This window comes from Microtus oregoni, unplaced genomic scaffold (assembly GCF_018167655.1).
Source record: "Microtus oregoni isolate MIOR12 unplaced genomic scaffold, Mior012 000014F_ref0000157, whole genome shotgun sequence".
Lineage (NCBI taxonomy): Eukaryota > Metazoa > Chordata > Mammalia > Rodentia > Cricetidae > Microtus > Microtus oregoni.
This window is the reverse complement of record NW_024543073.1, coordinates 21,202,312-21,220,591: the sequence shown is the minus strand read 5'-3', so window position 1 is coordinate 21,220,591 and position 18,280 is coordinate 21,202,312. Positions and strand designations below refer to the sequence as shown.

Genomic DNA, 18,280 nt, shown 5'->3' with positions numbered 1-18,280 from the left:
GACACAATTAGAATATAATGATTTTAGTTAAAAAAGAAGTTTGGAGCTGGCAAGCGGACTCAGTTGGTGAAGGAGTAAGACAGGTGACCTGAGTCGGATCTCTGCAAGGCACGTAAAAGTGGAGAGAGAGCCAATTCCTTACAGTTGTCCTGTGACGGGCGCACTTTGGCATGCATGTGTATGCATATGCACACATGCACGCACACACACACACACAACTTAAACACACTAGATAAATAAAGAAGCAAATGTTCACTGTTTATTTTATTGCAGGTAAAGAATAAATAACAAAAGCCAGCTATGGTGGCATATACTTGTAATTCCTATACTTGGGAGGTAGAAGTAGGAACATGAGGAGTTGAAGGCCAGTCTGGCCTGCAAAAGACCCTATCTCAAAAAAAACAAAACAACAGAATGAAGACTAAAGTGCTGAGGGGCTGGGGGTGTAGCTCATTTAATAGTGTACTTTGCATACAGGAATCCTTGGGCTGTCCTCAGTACTACATAAACCGAGCGTGGTGGCACAAGCTATAACCAGCTCCTGGAGGTGGAAGTTGAAGGGTCAAAAGTTCAGGTTTAACTGTTTCTGTTAAACTGTGCAGTGGTTCAATGTATGATTTTTTTAAGCATTTGGTCATCTTTGAATTTTTTTTTCCTTAGCACCAAGGATGATTGCTTCAATGTCAACATTCAGCCTCCTGTTGGGGAACTGCTTTTACCTGTGGCCATGTCAGAGAAAGACTTTAAGAAGGAGCGAGGTGAGAGGTGACTGCAGTTTGCTAGAAAGTTCTGCACTAAACAGTAGGTGCCTGTGCCTCCAACAGGCCCTGGGGTTTCCATGCATGCCCAGCCAGCAACAGGCAGCACACAGTCTCCCCATTGGCTCTAATGTACTCAGACTTTAGAAGTGCGTGTTTCTGTATATTCCTGGCAGGGCTGAAAATCAGTGAATATGTCTTTAAAATAATAGACTGATCCTTAGTCAATTGTTCAATTCTAAGAGTTGTTTTTTAGCCTCATGCTGTTCTTGTGTGTTTTAACTTCCAGGAACTAGAGACTCACTCATGTTCTTTCTACCACTGCAAACCTCAGGTCTGCGTATGTTTGTAGGTTGTTACAAAGTTGTCTTTCCGTTTCCTAGTGTGCTTTTATATACACAGTAACACTACCCTCCAGAACCAAGTCCTAATTATACTATTGAAAACCTCTATTTTCTTTTGACTGAATTTTATTAAAGAAATACTTTGACTAAATTAGGTGTGAAAGATTTTTAAATATACACCAAAGAAAATATTGTAGCAGACTGTAGGTATTAATATTGTACTTGTCCAGAGTCAAGCATGCTTTCTAATAAAAATGAGGGTCTCTTTCTGAATGGATACAGGGGAAACACTGATTTTAGATACTTAGTACAGCGTTTCCTTAAATGCTGTCATCAGCAGTGTGTAAAAGTTTCTGTGAGCCTAAAGAATTTCCTCTGGAGGGTGTAATCAGAGATCCTTTTATCTGGAGGCCATTCAGTCCTAGCCATCAGTCTTCCCGGAAGTACTGCGCACACAAGACCCCAGCCGAGGAGAGCTCATGCTTCCTGGCTTCCTGGCTTATTTCACTCCAGTCTGGCTGCCTGTGGGTTCAGAGACACCCGTTACAGAAGTGCCCCACCACGGAAACCTCAGATGACACTGTCAATATAGAATCTTTTCCCATTCAGACCTTGTCACCTGGTTTTTTAAAAAGGGATAACTAAATCCAACTTTGCATTTGTCTTCTTAAAAGTTGAATATTAATGTAGAAGAAATTACCTCTGTGGCTTTCTTTTTCCAATGACAAATGAATTGATTCTCATGTTTGCTGTTCTGCCCTTTGCTGGCTAAAGCCTGCCTCTGCCTTACATCTGCTCAGCAAAACCAGGTGAGTGGCGCACCAGGGAGGAAGGTGCCCATTGTAGGGGATAGCGTGCCTGCCTGCCTTCGGGACGCAGCTCGCAGCTCGTCTGCACTGCAGATCACTGCATGCCCTTGCTCTCTCTCGGCTTTTGTTTAGAATACTTGCGATTTCAATCAGATGTTTTGTACTCTGCTGTGACTGAGGGATTTTTCGCTGACTAACCATACAGAACCGCAAGTGCACGAGAGAGGTGCACATGGAGACTAGCCGCCGTCCTCTGTGGGCTTGTTGCCAAAATTCCTTTTTCTTCTGCCATTTTACTCCTAGGGTTGTTGATTATTTGTCTGAATAAATCTGGCAGCTGTTTGCTATGTTTAATAGAGCAGAAAGGCTACTCTGAATAAAGCTATTTGAAAATGTGTTTATATGAAGTATTTGTAAATCCTCGAAGTCTCTTGGCGTTTCTGTATCATTCGCTCTGTCTTCCTGAATTCACCCTTTGATGTGGGACTTGATGCTGGCAGATTCACCACAGCTTTTTCAGTACCATCTCTTTAGTTTCGGGTTTCGGCGGGTTTGCTAATAAAGGTCTCAGTCCACAACTTTACACATAGATTAGTGAACCTGCTCCAGGAAAGAGCTAAGCGTTCACAGAAGACCCCTTAAGATGGCTCACCAGAGGGAAACCCTAACCCAAAGTGAAAATCACTTGTTTATATTTTGTCAGTATAAAGTGCTAAAAGGTAAGATGGAAGTAAATTGAGGAAACGTGCATACGTTTTGTTACATCCTAGTTTTAAAATCTGTTTTTACCTTGATGAGTGCACTTACATAATTAGTATCTCATTTTACAGGACCTATTTTAAGATTTAAAAAGCACATTAAGTGTATTCATTGGGATTTAATTTAAAAATTATAAAGAAGGAAAGGAGGGGTATGGTTTTATTTTATTCCAAAGATATACAAAACTGAAAGTATGCAAAATATTAGAAGCGGTCTCAGCAGACATGCTGCATTCATATTCCTTAAAACCAAAGCTTTGTTCAGCGCACCACCTGCCCGTCATCTTCTCAGTTGCTGAACTCGTGTGGTCAGAACAACGGGTGTGGGCCAGGGGCTCAGTCAGACTGTGCTGGCCTGTCCTGTATGTTGAAAGTGTTATAGTATTCATATTATTGAGCCTTCGACGGACGTGTGATTTATTTGTTACGAGTTTGGGGCATTGGAGATAGTTAATGAGCTGTGTGTGAGAGCCTTTCAATACTAGGAAGTATACTTAAAAAATGGGTTCTGTTTCTTTAGTTTTCCTTTCAAAGACTCAGGCCAGTGATCTATTCCAGGCTGCCTGCTCTGCATCATTCTCTTCCTGTCGTTTAAATTGCAAATCTAAAATTTAGAAAAATCTTTTCAAATAAGATTTCATTGCATTCCTTGATTTTCATTTTAGCTATTAATTTCATCCGATAAGCCTAGCCTAAATTAAATCCTGTCTTATATCTTGAACAAAATGTTGTTAAGTTCCAGTGAAGCCCAGCCCTTCCCTCTGACAACTTAAGTATTTCCCTGAGCCTTTGCTTTTATACATGTATGGGCAAACATTAATGATCACCATGGCATATTTTTCTTTCTTGTTAATTTGTGAATACCAGATACATTTTCATTAAGCAAAATCTCTGGTTTAAGAAAGAAATCTAGAATGCTTGCTTAATTTTATTGTGATTTATGCATCCATGTTATGGGCTCCCAGCTCGCAAGATGCTAATTCCTTAAATGGTCAGACATTTGCTATTTTCTGGCCCTTAACTACCACAAGCAATCATATTTGATGCCCCTTAATTAGAGCACCTTTCTTTCCCCTTCCAGGTTCCTTTCCACCTCAGCAATCGAGACAATACATTTGCTTACCGTGCTGCTCTCCTAAGTGTTCTTTTGCATGTAAATTAATCTTGATTCAGTTTACACTGTCATGCTGAGTGGTACAAATTGCCTATAACAATAAAACAGCATGAGTTAAAAATAAAAGGGGGTGGGAAGGCAGATTGAATGTGTGCTTTACTCGATAGGATGTTACTTTGCTTTATGCCAATACATTAGCTGACGATAATGAATCTTCTGTTCTGAAAAGCATGGTTTAGTTGATTTTTTTAATTTTACTTCAATGGAGCAGTACCTTGTCTTTTATAGAACAAGTTAGACAAACCATTAATGACAAGAGTGTTAAGGTTAAATATGAAGCAATGCATTCACTTCTCTGAGTGCTATCCATCTTTCCATTTACAGGAGCTTGACAAAAGTACTGGCTTTGTACAGCATTTCCTTTAATTACATGCTGCGGGAAACAGGCTTTTAACATAAACATAGTTGCATTCATTTATTTAGCGGTTGCTCTTCAATAGAGCTTAATGGAGACGGTTTAAATCCTAAATGAGTGCACACATCTCTCGGCAGTCTTATGTCAGCCTCTGCGCTTCACTTAAAAGCACAGTTTGGCCGCTTGTGTAGTTGTTAAAGCTTCTGCCTAATGTTAAAGTTAAACGGCCTAAGACAGAACGTAGTGTTCCTGGGGCTTGAGAGTGGTTAGTAACCATGCTCCTTGTTGGGCGTAGTTGGTTCTGGCTTTTATCTGATAGACGGGAGTACAGTTTTGTGCAGTGTTATTAGCAGAGGGACTTTTAAAACGTTCATATTTCCTCTGCAATAAATAACTGAAGTGCGTACATAGGCTGGGAGGTTAAATGAGAAGGACTGTGCACACGTTTTTTGAAAAGCTTTTCATAAATTGTGTACAGTGCTGTGCACCTGATCAAATGTCTCCAAAAGTTGTTGTGTTGAATAGACACCATTATTGTTCATGACTTATGTCACAGATGCAAATAGATGGCATTTACTGTAATCATTTTGGTTTTTAGCCCAGGAGCTAAATTTCAATATTTTCCCAAGAGTTTGGTCTATTATTGAGTTTGTTGCCTGAACATAAATATCCACATGAAGCTCTGAAGCTAATGGTATGTCTTTTATTGACTGTGGGGTTTGTCTGTAATTTTACTTCACTTACGTTTCTTTTTCTAATACTATTTGAAAGGCCCAGGAATTTAGAATTTTGTGATATACATTGTTCCTGTTATCAGACTTCTCTATTCAGAAACTGTCGTTTGTATCTTTGGCTCTAGTTCTGTTCGCCAGCCAGACGGCTTTGTTGTTGATGTGGTTTAGAGTCCCGTGTTCTAGAGCTGCATCACTGTTGAGTGACTTCCAGTCAGTGCAGCCCTCACCGAGTGTCATTTGGAGGCCTCCTATTGGGTACTGCTGCTGGGGCTCGGTTACTGCACTTGCTGTCAGTCAGCATGGCGGTGATCCTGGAAGGAGCAGGGCAAATAGCTAATGATGTTAAGAAGTCAGTGCCCGCCCAAGTAGGAGCGAGGCAGTTTACATGACCCACACTACGTTTTCAAAGGGGCTGAAGTAAAAAAACTTTTTATTTAGAATGCTTAGGCTTTATCCTGCGCTAGTTAAAATCAGATTTATGAAGAATGTTCTGTTTGTCTTTTTACAATATCTTATGTATTTTTCTACACAGTGAAGGTTTTCTTCTTTTTTTTTTTTTGGTCTTAGAAACACTAGCATCATTTTAATTTTATGTAATTAAACATTAAATTCTAAAGTAGTATCCCTTTCACCCTTTCATTGAGAAAAGTTTTAAAATTTGGCTGTGAGCTTAAAGCTGTTAAAAAAAATCCTTTTCACAGTAAGACCAGTTGAATGGAATGTTTCTTTGCTGTTACAGGAACACTCACTGGGATGAATGAAACTTCCGCTACAATCATCGCTGCCCCGCAGAACTTCACTCCCTCCATGATCCTCCAGAAGGTTGTAAATGTTGCCAACCTCGGAGCTGTGCCTTCAGGACAAGATAACGTACACAGGTGGGCTGACTGGCCTGTGGCTGGGGCATACCCCTGTGCTCATAAGTGCATTCCTGATGGGTAACGCATTGTTTTCTCTGTCAGTAAATAACCATATGCCTGGTGGTCTGCTTGATGAATCGGTTTGAGTCAAAGCCTTATCCCCATTTTATAGCATCCTTCCGATGGTTGCTTCTGAAGGATGCTCAGACAACATCTATGTTTTATGATAACTTGGTGGATTCTTTAAGATGCCTTTATAATGCTGGTAAGAATTTACCTTATTCTCCTGGATTTGGATCTCTAGGGAAAACTCTTAAGAGTAGAGTGGGGCACTGGGCACAGTAGACACAGCCTTCCCTTGACAGGCACTCCTTACAGCTGCTTCTGATTTCTACGGAACTGCTGTACAACCAGCGGGCCAAATACAGCTGCTGTGCTCAGACCGAGTACCACCTCCCCACCAGGCTCCAGGTCCTGTGTCCTGATGCGGCTCATATTTGCACCCTGTATACTGCTGGTGCCTGTGGCTTCAGGTGAAAGCAAAGATAAGAATTGCCCCATATCCACAGGACCACCACAGACTACATCATGGCATACCTGTGCCATGCAGACAGCTACCCACTGTGTTTGGTGTGTTCTTTCTCATGCAGTCATCAGTTACAGAGGTAAATTAGACTCAAAAGGTAGCCATTTGGGTCTGTTTGCTTTGTTTTTCTTCTCTATCAGCTCAGAAGCAGAAGAGGCTCTGTGAAACAAGCCGTGGATGGCTTGGGTGTCAGACCTGCTGCACCTGGCCTTGAGGTCTTGGGGCTGGATATTCCTTCTCCATGTGGTCTCAACTTCACCACCAATACGGACATAGGTAGAAAGCTAAAATGGGGAGGCAGAGCTGAAATGCTGGGACAGCTGCAGAAGGACTGCCCTCCGCAGAGCAGGGAGGCCACTGTTCACAGCTGCCTGATTGTTCTGTGCTCTTGGGACAGCATCAGGTTGTGTGTGCTACTCAAGAAGCAGGTGCGCTCTGTTTTTATTTTTGTTTACAGCAAGAGAAGGGGGTGGAACTTGGGGTAAATCAGTTGAGAATGCTGAGGTTTACACTTGTAAGAAACCCTGTCCATTTCGTGGAGGGTAAGTAAGCAAATGGAAGAAAGGTTATCATACTGGCCCCTTGACGCAAACCCGGCCGTCGGCCAAGTGATGCTGCTCAGTGGCAAAGAAAACAAAGCCTTTTCGGGAAAAGGAGAGCGTTTGTTTGGTTCAGAGTTTGCCTATTTGGTTTGTTTTATCTCCTCCACTGGAGACTGAACCGTCGTACCTGGCGGGCAAGCTCTCCACTGCCAAACTGTCCTAGTCCTTTTTGCTTTCCTGTGGTTTTTCTCTAATGTTTATGAGTTCCTAAAGCTATGAAAGTGTAAGGATGACATTGTCGGCTTTAACTTCTGCCTTATTATGAAGTGTCCCCTCCACTCTCTAACTGCAGCCCTCTGCAGGCTTCCTAATCTCCTGCAAAGCACAGAAGACCGTGATTGTTCTCACTCCCAACTTCTGCTTCAGTTCTTGTGTGAGGATTGTTGGGTTGTGGTTTTTGTTCTTTAGAAAACAAAAGTCAATCTTGCATGTTTTTATTTCTGTGATGAAAAGAAATAAAATTACCTTTTAAATTAAGATAAATAATATGAAAGCTATCTTCGTACTGGAAGACAGGCTAGGAAGTATGCTTAACATAGTTTTGTTTATTTTCTGCTGGCAGAAATAGGCAGTTTATTACAAAGAGAAAGCCATGCCCGAGAATGAAGTGGGCTGGAGAGCAGGACTGGTCTGCGATTCAAAAGCCAGTTTTGTAATCCTGATTAACACATAATTTTCCTGAAACTTGTTCTGGAGGTTTGCAACCTCTTGCCTGGTCAAATGACTTTAATTAAAAATCACAGTCAGTGCTCAATTATTACTGCTAATGCAAAGGAAGCAGATAACTCAGAACCACTTACTTTAGCGTGGAGATGGCACTCAAGCCTTAATGTGCTCGGCCCTCATGTACAGGATCTCATGGTGCGTTCCTGTTTAGTTCCATCATTAATGGCCTGGGTTTGGGCTCTGCAACCTGGGGGTGGATGGTCGACGGGAATAAAAGGTCTATGTAGACTTAATAGATTGTGCTATCCTAACTTGCCTCTCACCTGAAAATATCCCATTTGTTACAAAAAATATAGCTATATAATGCCCTAAATGTTTTTATTTTTTAAGGCTTCCAGGCATAAATACTTCATTATCGTATTTTATTAATCGAGTTGATTCAAGTTATTTGGCTGATTTTCTAACATTCTGCCATTGTTTTCAGTTAATTATTTATAAAATCTATGTTAGTGCTTTTCTTAATTTCACTTAAATGAAATAACAATTGCTGATTGCAGTTTAATAGCAGAAATTGACAGTTTATTATTTTTTGAGTTGTTGTATTGTGTTAAGATTGTAGCATTTGATGTTATGTTACCCCATGAGATATCTTTTTATTTCTAAGCCTAGATACTGTCTGCTGATGACAACATTGAAACCCCGTGAGGTTTTCAATGACTCTGGTACTTTTCTCCAAGAGCTCTTTTGAGTTTCTGAAAGACCAAGACCAACCACACTCTAATATTTGTAATATATATTGTAATTGGCTTTAGATTATTTTTAAAATACCAAACATGAAAAGCATTTGACTGTTTCTATTTAAGATACTAAATTTTGGGGCCAAGAGGTAGTGGGACACGCCTTTTAATCATTCAGGAGGCAGAGGCAGGCGTGTTTCTTTGAGTTCAAGGCCAGCCTGATCTACATAACAAATTCCAGAATAGCCAGGGCTCCACAGAAAAATGCTGTCTTAAAAAACAACAAAAAAAAAAGATACTAAATTTTGTTATATAACAAACTGGCATGTGTTCTGCTTAATTTTCAAGATATTTTCTTTCTTGCGGGACTTCTAACAGTGCCATTATATTTTTCCTAACCAATCAATGAATAAAACTCCCATTGTCTTACTTTGAAATAATGTATTCCTCCAGCTCCCCAAAATTTGAATATTTTTGCATTAAACACCAATTTTAAAAAAAGTAAACCTTGATGAATTTGCCAGAGTGTGCAACAGTACACAGTGCGAGCTTTCCTTGAACAAGAAAAATGGTGCCTATCATTTCAACAGTATTGCTGCTCATTAAGAAAAAGTACGTGGCCTGGAAATGTAGTCTTGTAGTCTCAACTACTTCAGGGCTGAGACAAGAGGACAGAAAGTTCAAGGCCCCTTGGCTACTGAGTGAGTTCAAGGTCAGCCTGGGCAACCCCGCGAGACTGACTCTAAACAGAATGTAGGGGTCATCTGAGAAAGTGCACCCACCTTAGTTTGCATTGTGTTTAAACACGATTTTCCTAAAGAGCATTAGGAAGTGGGTGCACTGTCAACTGCCTGCCTCCTCGCTGGCGTCCTGTTGGTTTTCCTGCTCTTGGGAAGAACCAGCCATCTTAGTGAGGTGCCAGCTGTTGTGCCCGTGTGCAGCTTTCCAGGTCACAGTTATACAAGTTAGGAACAGCAGCTGGGAACGAGAAGCTCTGTCATCATCTAAGAGCATTTACTAAAAATGTAGTGGAATAGCTTTTTTTCTTCCTTTGAAATGTTTGTGGTACGCTGTACATTGTGGGGAGTCGTAAGTCAGAACTACGAAGGTAATTCGTGAGTAGAGCCTGGGAAGGCAGGATGGCTAGCACTCGGAGCATATGGATGGATTCCTCAAAGTCAGGAGTTCTTGTGTTCTAAGGGAGGCTACCAAGGCTCATCAAGGGCCAGAAAAGATGCCTGAGAAAAATCCAGTGTTTCTGAGGAAGGCTCATGTCACCAGTGTATAGAAACTGAGGTGCCACTGCTCAGTTGTACTGGTGACCATACTCTGATACCGCAGTACCAGAACTCAGAAACTAAATGTCCATCCATAATCCCCAAGTCTCTAAAGATATTTTCTGGAAAGAATTAGGTGGGAGACTGTGTGAAGCTTATCCACCTGGAATTTCTGTGATTGAGTTCAGTACATCAGGGACTAGCCCTGGAATGTGCATGTATGTTACAGAGTCTGCAGCTTGGGGTGGCCCTGGGCTAATAGCTGGGGATAGGCATGTGGCATGGGTAAAAACACTTTCCTATGTTTATGTATTTTCTTTTCAAAAACAGTAAGGGACACTAGGTGAAGGGTGTGCATACTGCATCTCAGGCCTTGCACATGTTGTCAGGCCTGGGCTCTGCCCTGAAGCTGCTCCCAGCCCCAGGGGAGATGTTCTACAGGTTCTTCTGTGAGTTAGCTGCAGCAGGGCCTGGAAAGTAGTCTCAGGTCGCTAAGGAAGGGTGTCTTTCACCAGCCCCAACGCTTCCACTGTGTTCAGAATTGCAACATTTGCATTGGCGGTATTTTGACTTGTCTTGTCATCTCATGAACGAGTTTACCCAGTTGGCCGGGTACTGGGAAGTGTGATATTTGGTTTCAGACAGACTCTGGGCACTTGGATGGATGACTCTTGGGTGCTTGGCTGCCCACCTAGGTCACTATGGTAGAGCTGCTCACTCTCGGCACACGTTCAGTGCTCTGTCCCTTCCCCCAGAGATGTTAATTAAGATTCGCCTTCTGTCTGCCCTTTGCTAATTTGAAATTTGTTGTCATATACACCTTGTACATGTAAAGATCTTAGTAGGGAAATGTTTTGTTCTTGTTATTAGTCACTAATTACTAAGAAAGTCTACTGCTTTACATTGAATAGTATATCCATGGTGATCTTGGTCACTGATTTATCAGCATATAGTAGTTTAAAGTATAGGTACAAGTGACTTCTAAAATTTTATCCCAGTAAGTCCCACTACTATGTAACTGTTTAAATGATATTTATAGGGGATATACTTGTATGTATCCTTTTCTGTCCCATAAGATCTGTCATGAGTCTCCAATGGACAGTTGCTTCTTGGTGAGAGACCTAATAATTGCCTTTTTTCCATCCTCAGGTTGATTGAACTTGTGGTAGTGTAGGTGAGTTCATAGGGGTTTGTGTTGGTTGGTTGGTTTCTTTGTTTTTTGCTTGGTGTGGTATGGTGTGTTGTGTTTTGTTTGTTTTGAGATGAAGACTTGCCTATAGCCTGGACTGACTTGGAAGTTGCCTCAGCTCCCAAATGCTCGGATCATAGGTGTAAGCCACCACATCTGGCTCCAGGATACTGTTTGCTTATTGATTGTTTTCTCATGGAATCTTCAGCAGATTTAAATTCCACGTGATTTTTGGGGATTGTCAAGAAAGCAATTTTTGCTTAGCCTGTGATATTGACTGTCTTGGTGCACACTGTTTTAGAAGCTTCAAGAGTACTTCCAGTCCCTTATTAATCTGTCCTGAAGCAAGAGTTTTTAAGAACATTTGTTGATACAATGATATCTGTCTTGGTCTTTTCTCCAACATGGCACCTTTTGAGCCCAACAGAACTGTGAGTTAGGGAACAGGTAAGTGATCCCTGTTCCCTCCGCTGGCTGGTGACTGCCACTAGAGGGCAGCACTGCTTTTGGATCTGCTTTCTACCTACTGCCTCAGAAGCAGTGCCTCATTTGAAAACAAATGCAGAACTCAGTCAATTTTACACAGAAAGCCAGTCTGGATATTTACATGTAACCAAACTGCTCAAAAGAGTCTTCCTTTAAAATGTTCTATATTTAACTTTTATTTAATTTCTCCATTTGTGAGGTAATGCCCTATAATGTAGCAGTTCACGAAAGAGAATAAATAGATGTTTTCATGTTAAAAAAGAAAGAAAATGAAAGGCATCCCTCTGGGTTGACAGTTTTGTCAAGGATCAAAGAAAGGGGGTAAGACTTGACCTTGCTGTGTGGTTCTCTTGTTAACGCTGGATCATCCCACACCCCCTGAGCAGGCAGACCAGAGCTGCTGAGGCAGGACAGAAGCTTAGGTTTTCTTTGGAAAGTGCACTTAAGTTTTCATTTTTCTGTACAGAGAAAGAGAGCACATCACTGCACTGATGGAGTGGGGTGGCTTTTGTACGGTCTCCCGCGTAGATAGGACTCCACTCTCTAACGGGAGCACAGTTAGTTCCCTTAGGTCCCCCATGGTCCAGGACAGGTCTTAAAGTACGTGCCTCAGATAAATTCTCTCAGTTTTAATCGCTTGTAAATTTTTCTTACTATTAATAGTATAATGGACTTAACTTGAAATGCAGTTTTATAGTCAACAAAAGAGAATTCTTTGCAGCATATGGAGTCTCTGTCTGTTTAAACTGTATTAAGCCTAAGCAGTAAAGATTTACAGTTTTGAATCCTTAGGAAAATAATACTCCAAATCTTCACACTGTGGTATTGATGTTTAGGGCTTCCTTCAAGCTAGGCTTTCTTACATATAATGATTGTGCGACTTCATTACACATTTGTCAACTTTGGACTAATTATTTTTATACAGCGAGGGCAGGGCAGGGCATCTCGTGATCGTCTCTTACTAATAGGATTCTGTCTGCTTCAGCAGGCAGTAATTGAAGGCTTCGTGTACAGAGTCAGAAAAAAAAGTTTGAGCCTGAGTGGGCCATTGTCACAGCTTCTGATAACCAGTAGAACAGAAAGCACAAGAAAATTGAACTCAGAATAGAAAAACCAGAAAGCAGGAAGACTATCCAAGAGAAGAAAAAGCATGTCGTCAAGCTGTCGTTAGGGCGGCAAGTCTGCTTCTGCATAAGGAGCTCGCTTGTGGGTGCTGTGAGGTGGAGGCCGCCTCTGAGAGACATGCATTCATGTTGTGCGGTTGTGTTTACTTCTTGCGACAGTTGAGCTGTGGCACTTCCTTTCTTTGAGGGGGAATAAAGACCATTTATGATCCAGTTTCTCACAAACTTAAATGAATTGCAGACAATATATTTATTCAGGATCTATTGTTATGTGACCAGTTTCATCATTCCCACAATAGTTAGAAAATAACTTTTTAAAAGAGTGAGACATTTTTTCCTCTCATTTAGGTCACAGCCTGAGCTTATTTGGCCCTTTTCGTGAATCTTAAGGATTCAACAAAGACTAAATGTCAGTTGCTAGAGCTAACGGACAAGACATTTATTTAGTAAGATGTCACGCAGCCCAAGTTTACCTTCTCAGCTGGTGATTATGAACAGGGAGTGCTCAATATTAGGATGAAATGAAAAAGATGTAGATGCTGTCCTTCTAATACCGTGGAGCCGTCGTCCACAGACGGTGCATCTCTGCCCGTCGTCCCTCTTGTCCTCATTTGTGCTGGCCCTGGTTTCCAGGTCTGATTGCTCTCCTGGTACTCTCTCCCAGTTACAGCTCTTCTCAAAAAGATTTTATATTTGTCTTTACTGATGACTTTGGAAGGAATAGTAGGCAGTATTTTCATTTTTAATCTGTAAGAGCAAGGATTAAAACTATGACAATTAAATTGGGATGCTTTTGACTTGCAGAATATACAAAATAAGCACATAACTTTGAAAGGAGAAAATCTTAAGGTTTCTGGCATAATGATAGGTTAAACTACACATGCTAGGTACATAGGAAAAATCATATGTTGACTAATTAAAAACAAATATTGAGTGTTTTGCATCTATTGAGAAACTGTATGTGACCTGGACTCAGAGTATTTGGTTTGAATCCCTGCTCTGCCATGTACTGGCCCGGTGTCCCAGGTAAGTACCTGCGGTTGTGTTTGCTTCAATGCCCACCCCCATCTCTGTCAGTCCCCTGCCTTGTTGGGTCAGATGAGTTTGTGTAAGCACTTTGCGCCCACCTCTAGTCACATGGTATAAACAGTAGCTACTTACGGTGACCAGAACTTCACCTGACTCCTGGAAAAAAAGTCACAATAGGACCTTGTTTGAGACCAAGTACTGAAGACCTGATGTCACCCATCAAGTTTGCGTGTATTTACAGCCAAGGTTTTTTTTTTTTTTTTTTCCGAGACGGGGTTTCTCTGTGGCTTTGGAGCCTGTCCTGGAACTAGCTCTGTAGACCAGGCTGGTCTCGAACTCACAGAGATCCGCCTGCCTCTGCCTCCCGTACAGCCAAGGTTTTTAGCTTTGTTTATTAACTAGTATTCTTCCCATAACTTTAACTTAAACATATGCTAAAATATGGCTGTTCAGAATTTAAATAATTAGCAACTTTGGGGAGTGGTTTTGCTTGCATGGACCCAAAGAAGCCAGTTGTAATCATGCCATGTTCCAATTAAATACGCTCCTTTTGCACTGAAATGGACATGTCAGGACACCTGATCTTCCGGCCCGTGGGCTGCAGGAACACAGCTGCCTGCTTGGAGGCGTGGCTCCTGCAGTTCAAGTGAGGCCTACGCTCCATGGCCTGTTCTTTCAGACACCGAAAATTTCATAACAGGATTTGAAAAACATGCCCCAAATACTAATTTTAATCTCTGTGAACACAGTGACATTTGTCTTTGCCTAGTTGGTGTTATTGTGACATTAACTCTTCGTGGTTTTTAATGGAAGAGAAATAAAATGTGCCTTGGGGCTCTGCGGCCCTGAAATTCAAAGAGCGCTTTGTGTTCCAGTTCAGGCATAGTCTCCTCCTCTGAGGTCCCCAGGCACAGTGCTAAGTAAATACAGGGCTAAGCAGACTATTGTTTACATGATTAGAGCCCTGTCAGAAATAGAGGCCTCTGTTGAAGTATTTGTTGGATGAATTACAGGTATGGTGACCAAGTCTGTGGGGAAACTTGAGTAGATGAATGGGAATATGGAGCCATTGTGTCTTAGCAAACTACAGAAATACCTTTCTCCTATAAAGCTGTACCACCTCTGGAATTTAGACAAGGACTGGAGAAATGGTTCAGGAGTTAAGCATGCTCACTGATTTTCCAGAGGTCTTGAGTTCAGTTTCTAGCAACCACATTGGGTGACTCATACCTGGCTATACCTTCATCTTCAGGAGATCCCACCCCTTGTCTAGATTTGGTGGGACACACACACATGCACAGAGACCTACACAGACACATATTACATAAAGATAATTTTTAAATTTAGGCAAAAGAAATGCATGACTCTGTAAGGAGCCGTAAGAGGTGAGGGAGCAGCTTGTTCTCCCATAAAGGAAAGAGTGAGGTGCACAGAAAGTGTGTATGGAAAGCCTGTAAACCCCTAGAAACACGGCTGTGGTTTAACTAGTTCTCTGCAGGAACTGCCTCTCCAGTTCCTTCAAGTTTCCAGCATGTTTGGAGATATGTGGGATGACTAGAAAGATTGCTGGCGGGCTGTGCTAAAGAGCCATTAGCTCTCGCTTTACTGTGTATTGTCAAAGTGCAGTTCATAGTTTCAGCCAAGTAAGAAGAGTATATCTGTTTTTCTCTCATTGGATTATTCTAATTGTTGAAGAACTAATTTTCATCATTCTATTTGGCCCAAATGTGGCTTGTTAGGATCTTAAAAAGAAGAATCTAATGTGTTAGATAAGATCTTGATGTCATTTTTAAAAACTCAAAAAAGGAATTACTTTTCATTTAAAGAGAATCTGCTTCCTGCTTAAGTGGCTAATATTTTAATTAAGTCGGGAGTGAAGTTTTCTGAGAGCCTCCTGATAAACTCCTTCTTTTCTGTTGATGGTAATTAAACAGATCCCCGAGGACACTGGGCGCTGTGCAAGGCCCGTGCTAATCGTCAGACAGGAGACACTGACCAGTTGGTTTGCTCTTGAATAGTGCACAGCATGCTGTCAGCGCAGCAGTTTTATTTTTATGTATTGTGAGCTGTGTCAGGGCTAACTGGGTGCCATTGTGGCTGAAGATGTTGCGCAAATTGAGGCAGATGGCTCAGATTCAGACACGTGTCATCCAGGGAGGGGAAAGGGGATTGGCCCTGCAAAGTGGGGTCACAGCAGGTCACAGACCTGCTCCACACTTGTTAGTGTTTTCAAAAGCTCATGTGCAGCAACTTTGTTCTTCTCCACTCATCCCTGCAGTCAGACTCCCTCCCCCCAACATGTGCAGAACATGGTCCATGAGGGAGAGATGGAGGCAGAGAAGGGGGTGCCAGTCTCCCTCCCAGCCTTGAGCCCCCTGTGCATGCAGAATGAAGTAGCAGGACTGACAGAAGTTCATTATGCCCTCGGCAGCTTTTCAGCCGATTGCAGTGCTCAAAAGCTAGTTTTGCTTTTAATTCCATGTAATTAGTAGGTTCTTCGTGTCTTGGAATTTAGTAATAGCATGTTAGACCTCAACTTACCCATTATATCCTAAAGCAAAAATGAAGGATCCAATGTTCTGAATATTAAATGAGGATATGGGGTGGTACTTGACTGTTATGTGGCTTTGTTTCATGTCGCCATTAGCAATAGAGATTGAATTTGAATATTTTTTACATGAGTAACTTCATTGAGATGAATTTTATAATATACATGAAATTATCTAGCTTCTTGAATAATCATTTTCAGAGATGAGGAATTAAAATTACAAGCTCTTTGAGAAGGTACCTCTTCTTAACGTGTTTTAAAAAGGAAGATGCAGCGGCATATTTAAAACGGCATGGTAAATGTGAATGTGAAGTGAATGGTTGTTTCCCAAGTGTTTCGTAAGAGAAAACCCTCATGCGTCTGCCATTCAAGCCAATGAGTGAGATGGGCTTCTTTTCCTGTTTCTGTCTTTAAAACACAGAGTGTTTTAAAGTGGCCTGCGTGTGGTACGCATAGGCTGGCAGTTTAGTGATTTTCTTAGGGATGCTTGGCTTTAGGTGTGGGGAACCTTCAATCAATTATTTCATTTAAGAAAGAATCACTTTAAAGCTCTTTGAACGTATGTTGTCTCCTCTTTTTCTTGCAGGTTTGCAGCTAAAACTGTGCACAGTGGGTCATTGATGCTAGTCACAGTGGAACTGAAGGAAGGCTCCACAGCCCAACTTATCATAAACACCGAGAAAACCCTGATTGGTTCTGTTCTGCTGCGAGAGCTGAAACCTGTCCTGTCCCAGGGGTAACCCGCTTACATCTGGGCTTCGGGATCTGGCACCGCTACTGCTGCCTTTCATTTATAATAATAGCCCTTCCATCTGGCCGCGGGGAAGAGCACAGTCTTGACATTCTTGTCCCTGCTTTAGAATGCTGCTGTGTATCTATCATGTATGCAGTCCTTTCCCTCTTCGCTCTGCTAACCAAAGAACATATATTTTACTGTCGGTTTTTCCAACTCCTGAATCCATGCAGCATTTCCTCTGCCTTCCGACTTCTTTTGGCCTCATCTCCCTTCTGGTTTTTGAAAATGATGGATGTGAATCAGATATGAAAAGTGTGCTGGGAATCATCCCTCCTTCACTAGCAAGCTGAAGTTAGCAAGGAAATCATCTAAATGGCCTTTTAGCTTGGTATCTGAAAAGGAAATAGCATTCTTTTTTAAATTAAATGCAAAAAAAAATGGTCTCTGCAAAATTCCTTCTTTGAACTTCCTCATATTGTGGTTGGTTATTGACAGTTGTCATCATGAAGTTACTCCCGAATAATAGATAAATAAACTAGCATTTTTGCCTCTCCTGACTCTCACTGGCTGAAATTCTTTATTCCCAAGTTAAGTTGTTCCGGTCACACTTTGGAGACTCCCGGGACTTAGCTATTGAAAGACTGCTCCCAACAAGGTACTGTGTCTTGTTGGGTTTGCTCTTCTCTTTACTTCTCTGAGATGGGTTTCATTAAGCAGCCTATTGTGGCCTTAAACTCGAAATCCTCCTGCCTCTACTCCTGAGTGCTGGTATGACAGGCATGCATCAGCACTTAGCTCTCTAAACTAGATAAATTTTCAGATTGTGCTATAGAGTGGTTAATAAGTGCTTACTAACAAAACAAGCCTTTTGTGTGTAAAGTAAGACATCTCTTTCTGTGCAGTTTTAATCTTAGAGATCTGATTACCATGTCTGCTACACCTGCTAAATAAATCCTTTCATTTTTCCTTTAAAAGTCTCCGTGCCCAGCTCTTATCAAGACTAACTAGCAGATAATTAATTACATGCTAGTAAACTGCATGGTCTATATATATATATATTAGCATCTTTCTATAGGTTGTTTATTTTACTTGCTAACTTAAGCAAATAACCATCATCATTAAAATTGTTCTGTATGAATCAGGAAACTTTTCTAATGTTTTTATATTTATATTTTGTTTTTGTTGTTGCTGTTGTTGAGACAAGTCATGGCTGGCCTGGAACTGACTGTGTAGACCAGGCTGGCCTCAAACTTGCTGTGATCCTCCTGCCTCTACCTCCCAAGCATTGGACTTACCAATGTGTAGCAACATGCCTGGCTGATAGACCTTTTAAAAGACGGGTTGAGATTGCAGTGGCCTTTGTGACACAGGTGATGTGTTTGGAGTAAGACCGGCTCATTAGCTCCCTCTGAGTCGTACCACCGCGACAGCATTCAGTTCTCTGCGGTTCTAGACACGCTCTCACTGTCAGGGACGCTGACTGGCTCAAGTCATCACCCACATCGGAC

General features: G+C 41.6%; 1 protein-coding gene across 1 annotated transcript in view; it reads left to right on the top strand.

Moving 5' to 3' along the window:
• Positions 1-17,329, top strand: part of Ap3b1 (adaptor related protein complex 3 subunit beta 1) — a 205,937-nt gene extending 188,608 nt beyond the window's left edge. The window contains exons 25-27 of the mRNA XM_041663539.1: positions 661-758; positions 5,672-5,810; positions 16,623-17,329. Coding sequence (XP_041519473.1) covers positions 661-758; positions 5,672-5,810; positions 16,623-16,776 — 391 coding nt within the window. The 3' untranslated portion in view covers positions 16,777-17,329. The remainder of the gene's footprint in view (positions 1-660; positions 759-5,671; positions 5,811-16,622) is intronic.
• The last annotated feature ends 951 nt before the right edge of the window (positions 17,330-18,280 follow it).